Here is an 18,033-nt window from a genome sequence, read left to right as displayed (position 1 = left end):
GCACAGAATGATTATAAATTAGAGAGGACTCAGAAACTTACGATTTTAGGTAGATTATTAGAAGTCTTTGGCTAAGGATGCAAAGTAGCAAAGAATTCCTTGCCTAAATTAACACCAAAAGGAAAGGGATGAATCATATTGGCCCAATACATATGAATGTTACTATTGATGATCCTATTGAAGTTGCTGACAAAATAATTAAATATTCTTCATTTACATTCACCTGTAAAGAAATTTTCAGAATAGGAATACCAAGAAGTACATTAAGTTATAACCAGGAGCTAAATGACTTTGTGATAACTGAGAAGAAAGTGTAAGGGGAATTCATGAAGCTGAAAGTGAACAAGGCACTTGGGACTAATGAGATCTGTCCAATTATATATTAAAGCAGCAGCAAAAAGAGGTTAGCAGGCTTTTGGCAATCCCATTATATAAGGTAATTTTGGGATCACAACTGGAATACATGTATGGAAGCCATGCCTAAAAAAATTTAAAAAAACCAAAAAAAAAAAAAAAAAAAACCAGGTTTTTCTTGAAAATGTCAAAGGCAAAATGCCTAGTGAGATTGATTGGTAAAAGGGCACCTACACCCAATCGAAGAAAGCTTTGAATATGTGAATTACAGAGCTTAGTAACTAGGCGCTAATGGGGGTATCCAATTGAGATGTGTAAAAGCTCTGAGAGAGGATAGTGAAATTAAAGGCGAAATTTTTACAATTATGATCAATGCTAGGAGTAAGGGCCATAAGTCAATTATAGCAAGTTTTCTCTTAGCCAGCAAGTTGCATGGGCCATTGAGGCCAGCAGCTTCCGAAATTCATAGGGTTTAGAAGCTTCAGAAATTAGTATATAGCTAATTGTAATATATATATATTAGGAATTTTTATCTTATCCATTTCAAATTGTTGTGATTGAAAAGCAGTATTGGTGTAGGTTTTCTTTTTTATTTTTTTTTGCAGGTAAGAATATAAGGACATAAGTTAAGAGGGATGGTGCATTATGACATCATGCCAAAGGTACATGGTGAACATTGTACCTTCAAATATAAATCCATTACTTCAATGTAGCACTCATTTTTAATGGCATTTTCAGGCAGAAGAGCCCTCCCCCACTGAAATACTATCCTCTCCTTCACAAGGAAGTTAGCTTAATGGAGAAGGGAGTATTCAACCAGCTCTACACATGGGTCAACCAACACTGAGAATGCCTGAAATAGTTGGTGCTTCTGCAGTAATTGAAAGAAAGCTAACAAGGTCGGCTGCCTGTCAGCAAAAAGTGGTGTCCCTCCAGGGGGGGGGGGGTCTCAGGTATGTAGGTCAGCAAGATCTGCACTTGATCAAGAAGTGAAGAACAGAGTGTGTGGCCCACTCCACATCTGTAACAGCCATTAGTGAGAATGCCTGACAGAAACACTTTAGTACTGTCACTTCAGCAATCAGAAGCCCAGCTGAATCAGCTTATTGTCTGTCTGTGCTAGGAGTTTCAGGTGTATACTGCAGCAAGATCTGCACTTGGAGTCTTATAAGATACAAATTATAAAATCTCTGCAATGCAGATTTCATCAATAATGTCACGACTGATGAGGTGTACTTTGATCTGGCAGGCAGAGTTAGCATAAAAAAGGAAATTGTACGATGACAAAAGTGGCTGTCCATTACAGAGTTCATCTTTGGGTCACCCCTCCCCCCCTTTTTTTAGGAGTGGCAGTCAGACTCGGATCATGAACAACTCTGAAAGCTACTGCCATGTGTGGGAGCACTTTTTCCTTCCAGAACTGTAAAGAGGGGTATTTAGTGAATTATCAATTCATCAAATACTTCCAGTAAAGTTACATATTATTTTATTAACATAATAAACCACTTTTTATTAACATTTCTAGACATGAATAATACTGCAACTGTCTAGCCAAAAGCTGTAAATCGCTAGATGTGGTAAGCCAGACAATTTCACTATTGCAAGAAAATTGCAACTTTTTGAAGACAAAATACAAATAAACTTAAATATCTTGTTTTTAAAACTTCTTAAATTTCGATAAAAATAGAGCAGGATTTTGAATTCTAAGTTTAGAGATTGAAGATAATACTGTTGAACTGCCTAAACACCCCATTTCCCATTAACTTATTCAAAATGCTGTTTGAAGGAGGTTATCAGAAATTACCCAATTTTTATAATACCTGATATGATATGAAATATTCAGTTTTTAAATGCATGCTAAAAATTTGATTCTTGAAAATTTTTATAATATATTTAAAACTGAGTATTTCATGAAATGTGTTTGAAATTATATGTCACTTCTAATAATTCATTATACAATATATTCATATGTTTTTATATCAAATAGAGCTGTCTTCAGAAGCCAAGAATGTTATTCAGAAGATATACAATATTTTACTTACCCAGGCTGCCCATACGGCATGGGATAAAAGTATGTGTTTTTATTCTTCATTTATTAATAAATAGATTATACAGTTGATTCCGTCGGTTATTTGGGACACATCAGGACTAGTGCATTTTGGCCCGATTAAGTGGCTGCCCCAATTATCCAAAGTTTCACGTAAATAATTAAAAATGCGATGGACCCTCGCTTTACAATTGGTTCATTGCACAATCAGATCACGTTACGATGATGTCGCCATAGTAAAGTACCGTTCACTATACGATGTGTAGTAAGCGCTGATCATGTTTGTGAATTGAATTTTAATTCTATTAAACAGCGATTCTAATTAGCAAAAATAGGAGGAATGTTATCCACAGGCTATAAAAGTAAAGATATATTAAACACAAATTTACCCTTTATTACCTTACCAATTCAAAAATTAAATGATACGTGATAATCGGAATAATTAATACATACTGGAATATGTACATACTAACTAGTTGACATTTCTGTTCACTGACATTTGTGGGTGGGGGTTAAAATTTAAAACAGTAAAAAAATAAGCAATCAATAACAAAGAACGTGGCACACACAAATTGCAAGTAACACAATACGTGCAAGCGAGAATGGAGTAACAAGTTATGAAGCTTTAAAAATAGGAATGGAGAGAAGATTTTGAAAATTAATTTTTTTTATATGACTGTAATTTTCAGGAAGTACTACATATAGGAAACAGTAACCCCAAAGCAACATATCAACTCTGTGGTACCACACTGACAGTGGTAAAGAATGAACAGGACCTGGGGATAATTGTGCAGGCAGATATGAAGTTTTCTGAGCAGTGCAGACGGGCTGCAAGAGTAGCTCATGGTGTCTTGTCAATGACATACAGGAATTTTTCTAGCAGGGATAAGGAGGTGATTATTCCCTTGTATAATGCAATGGTCAGGCCACACCTTGAGTACTGTATACAGGTCTGGAGGCCTCGTTTCAAGAAGGATGTAGAGCTGTTGAAACGAGTACAGAGAAGGGCAACAAGATTAGTGAATGGAACAAAGGGTTGCTCTTACAAAGAAAGGCTTAAGTTTTGCAAATTACAGTGTCTGGAGACTAGGCACCAGCGATGTGATCTGATAGAAGTATATAAAGCCTTGAATGGTTTGAGTATGCTCAATGCCGATGGGATTCTTCCTCTTGCTCAGACTAATCACCTGAGAGGGCATAAATTCAAATTGAGTAAAGACAGATGTAGGATAGATGTGGCGGAAATTTGCGTTTAGCCAGGTGTCTATCCCTTGTTGTGGATGTTGATAGCCTAAATAAATTTAAGGCTCAGCTGGACAGGTATTTCGATTGAACGAAGGGGTGAAATGGGAGTGGTTTTTTTTTTTTGGTTGATGCTGAATAAGCTTGCTTTCTTGCATCATATGCCTCTACTAATGCTAATCCTATACTACTTAGTACCGTGCTTGGGTTGGAGGTTGAGAAGACGATTGGTTGGTTTTTTTTTTTTAGGAGCATTAGCAACTAGGGCCATATTGCTCCGGGGTATGCGGTGGTCATTCACCTGACCTTTCCGCATCCTCCGTATTTGGTGGTGACGGGCTCGAACCCCGGTCTAATCAAGAAGCGTGTGCTACGCACTGCTGCTCCTTCCCACCTGGCTACGGAGGCGCCGTTGAGAAGACGAAAGAAGATATTTGTCGACATTGGACTTGAACTTCTGTAGACTGTAATTTTCAGGAAATACAAAGGGTACTAGGAAAGTTTTGCAATACAGCTTTGTTTATTTAATTTTTTCAAAGTAATTTCCTCTACATTCAATACACCTCTCCATCCTCCGAAACCAATCTTTAAACCAGTTCTGCTAAGTTTCACTAGGGAGTAAAGCACACTCGTTGTCCCAAGCCCATAGAAAGGTCCTCATCACTGGAAAACCTCCTCCCTTTTAGCTTCATTTTCACATGCGGGAACAGTGCAAAGTCGTAGGGATCAAGGTCTGGACTGTAGGGAGGGTGCTCGAGAAGTTTCAGTCCTGTCGTGTTCAAATATTCGGTGCAGGCTTTGGCGCGGTGAGCTGGAGCATTATCGTGATGGAGGTACAAGGTGTCCATTCTTGACTTTGGCCGCAGGTTCTTCATAGATCCAATGACTTTAGGCAGGCATTGTTCAGTATACCACTTAGCTGTGACTGTCTTCTGCGTGTCCAAAACAACACGTTCCACAATTCCACTCGATTTGAAAAATACAGCTATCATTTTCTTCTTTACAGATCGGGATTTTCTGACAATTACGGGTGTGTCGTCATCATCAAAGACCCAAACTTTGTTTTGAGCCTTGGTCGGCAGATCGTAATAGTACAGCCAAGTCTCGTCACCTGTCACGATGTTGTTCACATACCGAGATTGTCCCTTATCAAACTTTTTTAACATCTCATGGCACCAAGTCACACGTCGTGTCATCTGCTCTTCAGTCAGTTGATGCGGCACCCAGAGAGAACTAAGTTTCTTCTCGTGCAAATGATCTTGCAGAATCGAATGAATTGCTGGTGCATTTAGGCCCAAAGTATCCTCTATCTGTTGGTAGGTCACTCGCCTGTTTTCGTCAAGCATTTTCCTCACAGCAGTAACGTTTTCCTCCGTAACTGACGGTCGTGGCCTTCCCGGCCACTCAGAATCCTCCAGAGTGAAATTTCCCCTTTGGAATTCTCTATACCACCTGAATATCGTTGTACGATGTGGACAATCATCATCTAGTGCAAGAGTCATTTCTTCTAAGCACTGGTCTATGGTTAAACCATGCACGAAATTATACCGCAAAACTGTCCATATCTCATTTCGTGACCACGATGCCATTGCAAGCACTTTACACTCTCACTACTAATGAATAACTGAGCCCATCGACTTGGCGCGGTGGCTATTATGCACGTATGAACATGTCTCAACATGCAGCAACAAGCAGCTTCCTGTGATTCATTGTTGCGTCATATTGCAAAACTTTCCTAGTACCCTTTGTACATATGAAACAAGGTTCTTCCAGAAAATGGCAGTTGAATGAATAAACGAGGAAGATGAAAAGTTGGTTTTGTGAGTTTGAAGTTGGACAGTAAATGAATGTTGGTTGGTGACTGCACGTGTTTGGACTGTTTTGAAAAAGAGAGCGGGAATTATAGAATCTAATTCAGAAGAACAGTGTCCATGGAAGTATCTGTAGAAGAGGCATGCAGCAGAAACAGTACGTCTATGAGACAGCGAGTGGAGAGACTCTGTTAGAGATGAATCATTAATTAACCTAACTACCCTCTTCTGAAAGGAATCAAGAAGCCTGAGAGAGGTTTTGGGGGGGGGGGCCACCACCAAAAATGGGATGCTAGCAGGTCGGCTTTATCCTTGGCTGAAGTGACAACAGGACCATCTGGTTTGGACAGAGATGGGAGCAGAGATGGGCAAAAGTTGCAGCCAATAGCTTTGGCAAGAGACCAGAATGCTCAGCTACCATTAAGGCAAGAAGCAAGTTTTTTACTCTTAGCCTGTTCAAACTCAAGTTGGACTGATTAATAACTGCTTTACAATAGTTGCAAGCTTTGGTGTAGGCAGAAAATGAAATTGAAGAATTAGAAACAAGCCAATTACGATATGCAACATTCTTCTCTTGAACAGCCTTAGCACATTTATATGGAAAACCAAGGTTTCGAAAATTGACGAGATTTTAAAGTGGAGTGTGGGATAAAGGATTCCATTCCTGCAAGAATAATTTCACTTGCACAATCTGAGCAAACTTTGACATCAGAAGTTTTGAAACAGTAATGCGACCAAGGAAAAGAAGAAAAGAAATCTCGCAGGTCATCCCATTTTGCATTCTTGTAATGCCAAACAACGAGATTGGGAATAGCCATGAGATAAAGGCTCCATTGGAGAAGAGACAATCATCAAGTTGTGAACTGAAGTGCCTAAAGGACCTCTCACTTCGACCATGTACTTAGAAGGGTTGTTTGTGAGAAAAAGATCAAGCATGTTGGCTGTATGATTAGGATTGTCCAGTATTCTTGTAGGTAATGAACAATCTGTGCAAGGTCATTAGTAATTGCAAGAGCCTCAACATCTCGACCAGCTGGGTTGGTGTGACTAGAAAATGGAAGCCAGCTGGAGTTTTGAACATTAAAATGACCAAGGAAAATTACCTCACTGTTAGGAAAGTTGGACTGGAAAAAGTCAAGTTGCAAAGAGAGGAAGTCAAAGAGCTCCAAGTGATTAGTGGAGTTGGGAGAACGGTAGAGACAACAGATGAATTTGACACAATGAGGTAGAGAGATTTTAAGCCAGAGATGATCAAAGAGAGGAGATTCCAAATTGCCAAATCTCTGACAGGGAATATCAGAATGAACATATGCACAAGTACCACCTTTGAGCCGACTGGGCTAGCCAGGTGGGTAAAGTGCTTGCCTGGCAACCCAAAGGTCGCGGGTTCGATTCCTGCCTCGGGCTTGGATCAAAGTACTGGAAAAACCTTGGGAGGTGCATTATGGCCACAGAAGCCTATGCGCCAACAACTACAAAAAAAAAAAAAAAAAACCACCTTTGAGGCGAAAGGAATCATACAGTGAATAATTTGAGCATCTGAGATTTAGCAGTAGTTGAATCAACCGATAATTGAGATTCTATCAGAAAAAGTACACGGGGTTTGGCAGACTGCAAGTGGAAATGGACATCGTTGAGATTAGAATTGAGACCATGTATATTTGTGAAATGAATTAGGAAGTCCTTGGGAGGTTTAGATCTTTTCGCAGATAAGCTTGCTCTATTAGTTTGACAATTCATGGTGTATTCAATAGTAAGAAAAAGTGGTGGGACATGCTGTATGAAGTAATGAAATTTTTGGATATGGCGTACACACAGTAAGAATATACCCAGATACTTGACATAACGTGGCCTCGACAATGCTCTCCACATACATACTACTCGGACTCCCTCCAGTCACTATCTGGCAGAGTAGAGGTAGCAAAATTATACACTATCTGATCCAGAAGCCTCCTAGAGAGTTACCGATAGGTTCGGTCCGATGTACTAACTAGCGGCCGGCCTGCAAACATACATTTAGAGCTGTACCCTCGAAACGTAAGGAATATTGATCTCGCCATGATGTTCATCATAACCTCAAAAGTCATCAATCATACTGATGGAAGAGATGGGGAAGGGTTGACCGGAACTTAGCTCTATAAACTAAACATGGGTTCCACCACTTCAAGTCTCCAATAAGCAAAGTGGTGGTATTGCACCGGTTGATGAGAGTCATCTACCACCTAGTACTGCCTGGTAACATAGAGTAGCGCGGCATTCCTCCATGTGGTGTGGGCACCACACCTCGACCCCTGCTTACGTTGGGTGGTCACCCACCATGTACTTGTGCATGGAGGTTATACCCAGGATTACTAACAGTCCCACCATCGTGAAGGTGCAAGCAGAGGATTTGGCTGTTACAGACAGTCCGGACTTCACCGAAATTTAGTCCACTTGACTTAAGTGTCACCCGAATATCAGTTCCTTCAGTGTTTTGGACTCCCAGGTAGCAAGTACAGCTTGTCTGGCATATCTGAGAGAACGTCTGTGACAACCTCAAGGAAAAGATTACACATTGAGAAATAAATTCTTAAACTTTAAGTTAATTTTCTATTTAAATAAAATGTACTGCTATGTTATTATGGCTATATGGTTTTTAGCCACATAATCCTCTGTGTTTAGACTTATATAAACTGACTGGAACTGTTCTTGAGAATCAGGCTTCTGGTCTATAGTTAATTTGGTATTTTTTCTTCCAGATCTGGGTGTGTTGAATCGGAATTGTGATTCTGTGCCTGCAACTGAATCATTTCAAGTTTTTCATCCAGACAATTGGGTGAAGGTTGAATTACTATACATAGCGATAAGTGATTTCTTAGGTTTTTTATCCGGACATTGTGTGAAGGTTTTTATATAGTATAGTATACAGTAATACCCCGACTTACGCGAACTCGGAGTTACGCGGTTCTTGATTTTTTTCGTTTGGCAACGCTGCCGCCCACTATCTTCAAGGTCGTTTTTCATATGTTATCGATATACGGTGCAACGGCGGAGAATGAGAGCGAAAGATGAACAAAATTCAACTTTGTTGCTTTTATGTTTTTTATATCAGTGAAGGGGAAACACATTTCACCATAATAACGTAAAAACCAACACAATTCCAGCTATTGGTATAATCGCAAATGCAATTAGATCGAGTTTACTATCAGTTTATAACAGATTTCACTAGCAGAAACGCAAGTGGATTTTTATTGTTTTATGGCAGTAACCCCTAGAAATGTGAGGTGTTAATAGTGTATCTCTGCTTTTATGGTGTTGTTTATTCAGTTGCTACATGCGTGCAGCTTTGTTTATGCGTATCAAGCGTGCCTCCTCGTTTTGTAATTGTGCTTTATTCCCTAAAAATGAGTAAAATACTTAATTAAAAGGTGTGAAAAGGAAGCGTCCTGGTGAAGACACTGCAGATTCAGAGAGAAAAAGAAAAGCAATTATCGATAAACAGAGGCGGACTGGGTCAAAAATTCTTACCCCTGAAAATTTATAGTGGCCTCATACTATGGTTTATGGCCAAAATCACACTGGCCCACCGGGGTTTCCCCAGTAAGGCTTATGGCCAGTCCACCTCTGTCGATAGAGAAAAAATATGAAATTGTGAAACGCTTTGAGCGAAATGAAAGACCATGTGATATTGCACGTGCTACAGGCCTAAATGAAGCAACGGCGAAAAGCACATGACAATTGCAAACTTGACAGGTTGAAAATTGAAAAGGGCTCAATTGTAAAGGGCTTAAAAATTTTAGAAAACTTTGACTCCAACGAAGAACGCGTTATAGCTACAAAGCAAGGAATAAAAAAAAATATTAGCTTGCTACGAAGAAATTCTGCGTGAAAAAAAAGAACGCTCTGTGTCGTCAGACGAATTTGTTAGATTTTATGAAGCCATCGACATCGAAATAACTTTTTTACGTAAGTCATTTGTTTTTTTTAATACATATTTTGTATTAATATGTATAAAGAACTGCAATTTTATTAATATTTTTCTTCTAACCTAGTGTTTTTGTTAGTCCTTGGTCCCAATTAAGCAAAATTTATATGTATTTATATGCAAAGTTGTACCCCGACTTACCCGAATTCGACTTACGCGATTTTCGTCGGACCCACCTATCGCGTAACTTCGGGGTATTACTGTACTTGGACTGTAAAATGTCTAATGATAGTTATTCTTCTGTAGATATGCCAGGTGACCTTACAATGATGCCTGAATTTTTAGACACTAGTTTAGAGGAACTGATGGTTGAACTGGTGGATATTTTGTGGAAGAAGTTTCCTCTCTTGGGATCAACTGAAGGTTAGGCTGATGCCCAAAGTGTTAAGACTGGTACTGTGGTTACTCCCCTTATGATGGTGGAGGTTAGTAAAATATGGAATATCATGGAGTGTCTAATAATAGATCTTCCAATAGAGAACGAAAGGTTGAAAACACAACTAGATACTAAGGTTGTCTATGTCTACTCCTGTGGTTACATATGCTAGAACCGACCAGGCTAGCTGTGTGGGTAAAATACCTGCCTGGCAACCCAAAGGTCGCAGATTCGAAATCCCGCCTTGGGCTTGGATCAGAGTAGTGCAAAAACTTTGGGAGGTGCATTATGGCCACAGGCTGATGCGCCAACAACTAAAAAAGAAAAAAAAAAAACATATGCTAGTATGGCCACATCTGGCACAGGCAGAAAAACTGCCGAAGATTTAGTTCCTTCGGGGACTGAAGTTAAGCATGTGTTCCTTGTCTGCACAAATGATGAGTGTTAACTCAAAACAAGCAAAAAAATTAAGCTTGTTTTGAGTTCATCATAACCTCAAAAGTCATACTGCATGATGAAAGAGATAGATCATAACTAAGAATTTTAGATCTGAATTCAAACTGGTGAAAATTAAATCCATTTGTAAAGTTAGAGATAAGGGTATAGTCGTAGAAACTGCGACCAGAAATGACTTGAAAAGTTGTTCTAAATTTAAAGATCATAACTTGAATGTTGACTTACCATGCAAACTTAACCTGACCCTCATAGCTGATGATATTAATAAGGAGGTTACGGACCAAGAGTTTATGGAGACTTGTTTGTTAAAAATTGAAAAGTGAATATGACATTAGTGAAGAGGAATTTAAAAAAGAAGTTAAAATTAAATTTAAAATAAATGCCAAAAATAAAAATAACAAACATTGGGTTTTTGAGGTACCAGCACATATTACATATATATTGTTAAATTTAGATTCTCAAATGTATTTTGCATAGTCAGTCCATAATGTCAAGGATTTTATAATGGCATCCCAGTGCTTTAAATGCTTGGGTACAGGCACTCTGCTAAAAACTGTAAACAATCAAAACATACTTGTCGACATTATGGTCAGCAAAGACATCAGGTTGACACATGTCCTACTCCAGACTCCCCTGAAGTTTGCCCTAATTTCAAACTAAGGAAAAAGAAGTCCGGCCACTCATACCATGATCCTAAGTGTCCTGAGTACATTCATGCTTGGGAAATTACTAAATCCAGAACAAATTATGTTTAGTGTGTTAAACACTAATCAATACTGCAGAAAAATAAAAGTTGTACAACTAAATTGTCAACGGTCGGCATCAATGTTAAATGATGTGTCTAAAATAATTGTAGACCATAAGGTTGCCGTCCTGGGACTTAAAGAATTGTATTCATATAAGGGTAAGGTAAAGGGTTTGCCTTTGGGATGCAAAGTAATCCAGTCGAATACCCAAATCTCTGGTGTTGGAGGCAATGCTGTGGCCAGAGTGTGGGCGGCTGTGTTCATAGCAGAGCCTATGATCACAGTTACCAGATTGAATGGTTTATGCACTGAGCATGCAGTTTGTGCATGTTTAGGACACTTTGGTCAGATTTTCTTTATTTCATTGTATATGCAGTGCTCTCACGCAAAACAGGATGTCAAACCCTTTTTAAATTATTTGGAATCTGTTTTGATTAAACTTGCTGGAAAAAAATTTTGACTGATGCGAGTTCTTCTTCAACTCTGTGGAACAATCCTATATTTAATTCTAAAGATAAACTCCTTGCAGAGTTCATATTTTCCAAGAACTTGACTCTGGAATTCTACTGGATGTATTCCAACTTTTGTTTCTACTACTGGACAGTCCTTAATTGACATCACCTTTCTAACAGCACCTTTGGTCACTGTATCAATAACTATTGTGTACACGCTTTGTGGTCTGGTGGTGATCATAACGCTATTTCTTTTGACGTCGAGGCTGTCTTGGTCACTGGAGGTCTTGGATTTACTTATGATTTCTGCACTATAAAAAGTAGCAGGTTGTCGGGGAACCCTTTGACAGGAAAATTTTTCATACCTTTACAACAGAAAATATCCACCATATTGGAAATTTGGCCCTAACTCCACAACTGAAGGAAATTATGAAACTTATCACCAATATTTGTGATATTTAGGCTCAAAAAAAGAAACAAAGAAGGAAAAATTTAGTCCCGGACTCAGTCCCTGACAGACCTTAGGAAAAAATTGAGTTGTGCTAGACAAGATTTATGACAAGCGAGAAGGAGTAACAGGCCATCAGATGATGTAGCTTGTTTAAATGAACTTTATAAATTAGCCAGAAAGACATACTTTAATTGTATATATAGAGAAAAGAGATTAGCATGGGATTGTCTGGTCAAACAGACTTTATATAAAGAACCTTGGGATTAGCTTATAAGCTTGTTGTGGAAAAGATCCATCCAGGTGAGATCTCATCTGTCTTAAAGCCTGACAGTTCTGAAACACTTTCATGGGAGGATTCCATGAATACCATTCTGGATGATTTGATTAAACAAGATGTTACCATACCTGAGAGTTCTGAGCAAACCTGTCACAGAATGGACCACTTAATGCAGAGATTCCCAAACTTTCTCGGTTCACGGCACCCTTAATGTCCCAGTAATTTTTTCATGGCACCCCTAGGCCAAAAGAAATACCTAACACAGTGGTTTTCTACATTTTAATATATATACCTATATAATATTTTTTTCTTTATATAGAGGTATTAAATAAAGATCAATTATGGATCACCATAAAATTAAAAAGATAGAGTACAGTGGATAACGTATGCCGTTTTACAATGAAATAAATACACAAATTAAAAAATAACTTTAAGTAACTGAAACCCAAATTACATGGCACCCCTATAATGTTGTTGCGCCACCCCGGTTGAAAACCACTGACTTAATGTATGAAGGACTTGCTTTTGAGGAGGATTTTTTGCTGGATGAAGTTGGCTCTGTGGTCTGTTCAGTAAGAGACTGTAAATGTCTTGATCTAATGGAAGTAACTATTTTGAAACGAGTTTGGACAAAGTGTCCCCAATTATTCCTAAATTTATTTAACACTTGTCTTAGTGAAGGGTCATTCCCTATTTCTTGGAAGAAAGCAAATCTGAAAAATCCCGATAAACCAGTTAATCAGGCCTCCCCGTATTGTCCCATTGCTTTGCTTCCAGTCCTTGGCAAAGCACTGGAAAAATTAATTGTAGAAAGATTCACAAAATGCTATAGCAGAAAAAACCTATAGGTGCAGAATCAATTTTGCTTCACAAAGGATAAATCCACTGTGACGCCATAAAGTATGTTGCGGATTTGGTTGCAACGCCTACTAGTAAATATGTCCTTGGCCTCTTCGTGGACTTCAAAGGGGCCTTTGACACCATTTGGTGGCACAGTGTCCTGGCGAAGTTCCAAGAGGCCAGGGTCTGCACCCTTCGGAGACCTCAGGTTTCCCAAAACTTTTTTTATTGCTTATTTGTTTAATTTGCACAGGTATATGAGGTGCAGTCCAGAAAATAGCCTATTTTATTTTTTGTGGTATTATTACATAATATAAAGCTTTGCTAATATATGTTATGTTTCTACAGTCTCCTGCTATATACATGCATTTGTCACCTCTATTCCCAGTTCTCATAAGACTATGGTCTTCTTTTGGGCTTACTGGTATATTGCTATTTCCACTGTTTTATAGGATCATTATCAAGTTCCACGTTGGGATTCTTTCAGTTTGTTAAACAGTTCAAATCCAAGAAAGCTAAATCTGAAAAATATGAAATGGGGAGGGCTCACCTTTTGTTACATATAAATTTGATGCCAATGTTGGCCTTGTGAAGCAGTGCATTGTCTTGGTGCAAAATGAAATTGCATAGGGCATGATGGGATTGAGTATGTTCAACTGGAGGCGAAAGTAACTGAAAGTTATGCTGTCTCAATAATACTGTCTAGTTAGTGTGTCACACTTTGGAACAACTTGTTGCAGGGTCAAGCCTTCATTATCTCAAAAACATGTACGAGCAGTTTCCAATCTTCAATGATAAAGTAAGGTAACATTTTTTTTTTTAATAATGATGAAAGGGAATGAGATGAAACACGATGGACAGATAGATCTGTTAATAATGTTCAAAAAGACCACCAGTGCAGTGTTGCGTTATTGTCGCCTCACAACAGATTCCAGTTGCAAAATGGTGGTTACTGTGCAAGTGTGGTCCAAAACACATGTTCACGAAGTTATTCACTTTTTGCAAGTGAAAGGGTCTTCACCAAGTGGTATCCACCGTGAACTGGTTGCTGTGTATGGCAAAAAAGTGATGACAAAGAAGCAGGTGTGTTTTTGGTGTAGTGAGTTTAAAGCTGACCGTGTTGGCATTGAAGATCGACATCAGGCAGGCAGGCCTTCACCGAGCAAGACAGAAGACAACATTTCGCGCATTAAGGGCATCGTTCTTGAAAACAGGTGAGTGAAACTGCATTAAATTGCACAAACAGTGAACGTGAGTAAGTCGACTGTTCATGATCTCCTTGACTTTAAAGTTGTGCTGCCACTGGGTGCCCCAACAATTGTCAGAGCAAAGCAAAACGCATGGGGATATGTCTAGAGAACCTGTTGCAATACAGCGACAAAGGAGAGGATTTTCTCACTCGCATAGTCACAGTAGACAAAATGTGGGTTCGTCATTTTACCCCGGAGAGCAAACAAGACTCCATGATCTGGTTTTGTTCCACAATCTTCTGTGCGCAAAAAATTCATAACTGTTCCCAGTGTCTGAAAAGTCATGACCACAGTGTTCTGGGATCGCCAAGGCATTCTGTTGGTGAATTTCTTGCCGAAGGAAGGAACAATCAGTGCACAGCTTTACTGTGCAACATTGTAAAAACTGAAAGCCAACATTTGATGCAAATGACCAGGACTCCTGACAAGCACCATGATTTTGTTGCATGGCAATGCAACTCCACACACTGCCCACACCGCTTGTGAGTGGTTGCGCCGTAATCATTGGGAAACTGTGTCACATCCCCTCTACAGCTCAGACTTAGCACCTTCAGACTTCCATTTGTTCGAGCCCTCTGAAAAAACACCTTTCAGGAAAGCATTTCATCAGGCGGTGTGATTGTTGGTTAATGCGCGTGGGCACGGACTTCTTCATTACTGGTATTGATAAACTGATCTATCATTGGGACAAGTGCAGCAATAAAACTGGAGACTTTGTGGAGAAGTAGTACGTGTTCACTTATTTCTTAGTGTGTAATTTCAACTTCGCATTATTAAACATCATCGAGAGAAAAAATGTTGTTACCTTACTTTTTTGGAACTCCCTCGTTGACTGACTCATCATGGAACCCTGTCGACTGACCCATCTACCTAAAAATGTTTTTGTAGTGGACACTCATAATGGTTCTGTTGTTTGGACTGCACTTTTGTCCCTTTATTTTTCCAATAAAATTTATTTTATTACAGAATTTTCTGTAACTTAAAAGCTTTCATTATTCCTGCATGCATTATTTGAAAATTTGTTATATGTTGAAAGTTTATGTACTTATTGTTTTTTCTACAAAATAGCCTTCTATGAAATTTTTTTCTACAAAAAAAATTCATCGTTATTTTATGTAGAACTATGTGTAGCAATAGTAGCTACGTCATCCCCCCGATGCCCTGCTGTACCTGTAGTGGATGGAGCAGGTACTAACCCAGGAAACCTCTTGTGTATGGCATTAGAACCTCTGATAGGCTGCTTAGTTAGCCTTATTTTCAGTGAAGAGTTTCAGTTAGCTGCAGTTGGTAAGATAAAGCTTTTTTTTTCCTTTTAATAATTGAATTATAAATTAATTTAAGAATTGAATTAGAATTATTATTTGAATTATTACTTCAGTTATAAAAATTTAATTAAGAAATTTTTTTTGACATTATATACAGGGTGTTCCATAACATGTGGACTATATCAAGGCCAATTCAGGACCCGAAAAAAAATTCATATAAACATGTTTAATTCTTAACAATTAATGGAACTGTTGGAATTTTTAAAAAAAGTCTATGGGTCCAATGGTTAAAAATAATTTTAAAAAAATAATGAGGAGCAAACAGGTACTTAGTATGAATAGACATACCTAAACATTTTAGATATGTCTTCTTATCTTTATTTATTATTTTATTGATTTTATTTATTTTTTTTAAACATTAAACTCCATGGTGATTTTTTAAAATTTAAACAGGCATAGCTCCATAACTGCTCAGACATATTTATATAATATGTGTCTGAGCAATTATGAATAACATTGTTTTTTTTTTTTTTTTTCCCCACTGTTTTGAGCTCCTGAACCAGTCCTGAAAGTACAACCCATATGAAACACCCTGTACAATTACAAAGATAAATTTAAGGATTTCTTCAATTTCAGACTCAAATTGGACAACTGAGACTAACAAGTGTAATCTTGTCCCTGAGGCTTGTCATGGATATTCTCTTCAGTTATAATAAGCTAGGTGCTTGCTACCTGAGAGTCTGAAACACTGATGGAATTGATATTCAGGTTTCACTCAAGAGTCGAGTGTACTGAATTTTGGTGAAGTTTGGTCATTCTGCAACAACCAAATCCTCTGTTTGCACCTTTATGATGGTGGGACTGTTAGTAACCCAGTTAGTATATATCCCCTTGCGTGCAAGTTCTGAAACACTGCACCTAGTTTACTGGAGGTGACTGCCCAGGTCTGAGCCAACTTAAGCAGGGGGTCAAGGTGTGGTGTCCACACCACCAGGAATGCCACCCCCTCTGTGCCACTGGGAAGTGCTAGATGGTAGATGACTCTCATCAACCAGTGCAATGCCACTACTTTGTTTGTTGGAGGCTTGAGGTGATAAAACCATGCTTAGTCTTCAGAGTAAGGGTTGGCAAACCGCCACATCTCTTTCATCATGCAGTATGACTGATGTCTTTTGAGGTTATAGCTCCAAAATGGTGTTCACAGACCAGCGGCTAGATTGTCTGCCAGACCATACACATTGGTTACACTTTAGAAGGCATCCAGATCAGCTAGTGTATAATTTCACTGCCTCTACGGGCAACTCTGTAGCCAGGTGGGAAGGAGCAGCAGTGCATAGCACACGCTTCTTGATTAGACCAGGGTTCGAGCCCGTGACCACCAAATACGGAGGATGCGGAAAGGTCAGGGAATGACCACCGCATATCCCGGAGCAATATGGCCTTAGTTGCTAATGCTCCTAAAAACCAAATAACAAACAAACACTGCCTCTACTCTTCCAAGTAGTGTGTATATGGGGGCATTGTCCAGGCCACATTATGTCAAGGAGCTGGGTGTAATCTCACTGTGTATACACCATATCCAAAAATTTCATTACTTCAGACAATGCATCCCTCCCTCTATTTTTACTTTATCTACTGAATGCATTATGAATAATCAACACTAACAGAGCAAACTTATCTGTGAAAATATCTAAACCTGTCAGTCACCACCAAATACGGAGGATGCGGAAAGGTCAGGGATTGACCACCGCATATTCCCGGAGCAATATGGCATTAGTTGCTAATGCTCCTAAAAACCAAAATAACAAATAACTGTCAGTCACTTTCTCATTCATTTTGCAAATATAGATGGTCTCATTCCAATCTCAGTGATATCCATTTACACTTACAGTCTGCCAAGTACCGCATGTTGGCTCCTCCGTAGCCAGGTGGGCAGGAGCAGCTGTGCATAGCACACGCTTCTTGATCAGACCGGGGTTCGAGCCCATGACCACCAAATACGGAGGATGCAGAAAGGTCAGGAAATTACCACTGCATATCCCCGGAGCAATATGGCCTTAGTTGCTAATGCTCCTAAAAACCAAATAACAACAACCACTTATGTTTTCTGACAAAATCCCAATTAGCAGTTGTCCCACCCACTGCTTATCTCGGTTGTCTTAATTATTAGCTGTGTAGTTCCTTTTGTTAGGTGGCACATGTGCATATTTCTGCTCTGATATTCCCTCTCAAAAAAAAAAAAAAAACTTTCCTTCAAATACCCCAGAAGAAATATCATTTGCACTCAGAATGGAAGACTTTGGAGGCCATGTAATATCATCAGATCACCATGTAATGTCACCAATTGAAACAGTACAACTGGGATACACATTACATAGAACAGGTAGCACAGGAAGTTGGCTGTTGTTACCGCCTTGACGGAAATAAATATTGTTCTGGTCTGGTCCGGTCCGGTCCAGTCCTAGTCTTCAATAGCTAATTTTGCTAAAATAATTGTGATAA

General features: G+C 38.9%; 1 protein-coding gene across 1 annotated transcript in view; it reads left to right on the top strand.

The window, feature by feature from the left end:
- LOC150087297 (uncharacterized) overlaps positions 1 to 18,033 on the top strand; it is a 184,869-nt gene that overhangs the window by 101,254 nt on the left and 65,582 nt on the right. Inside the window, exons 4-5 of the mRNA XM_090372440.1 lie at positions 2,342 to 2,425; positions 15,386 to 15,553. Of these exons, the coding sequence (XP_090228566.1) occupies positions 2,342 to 2,425; positions 15,386 to 15,553 (252 nt within the window). The remainder of the gene's footprint in view (positions 1 to 2,341; positions 2,426 to 15,385; positions 15,554 to 18,033) is intronic.

Source organism: Mastigoproctus giganteus, chromosome 4 (genome assembly GCF_048544385.1).
Source record: "Mastigoproctus giganteus isolate SK-2022 chromosome 4, ASM4854438v1, whole genome shotgun sequence".
In the NCBI taxonomy this organism is placed as follows: domain Eukaryota; kingdom Metazoa; phylum Arthropoda; class Arachnida; order Uropygi; family Thelyphonidae; genus Mastigoproctus; species Mastigoproctus giganteus.
The sequence above is the reverse complement of the archived record's forward strand: the minus strand, read 5'-3'. Positions and strand labels throughout refer to the sequence as shown.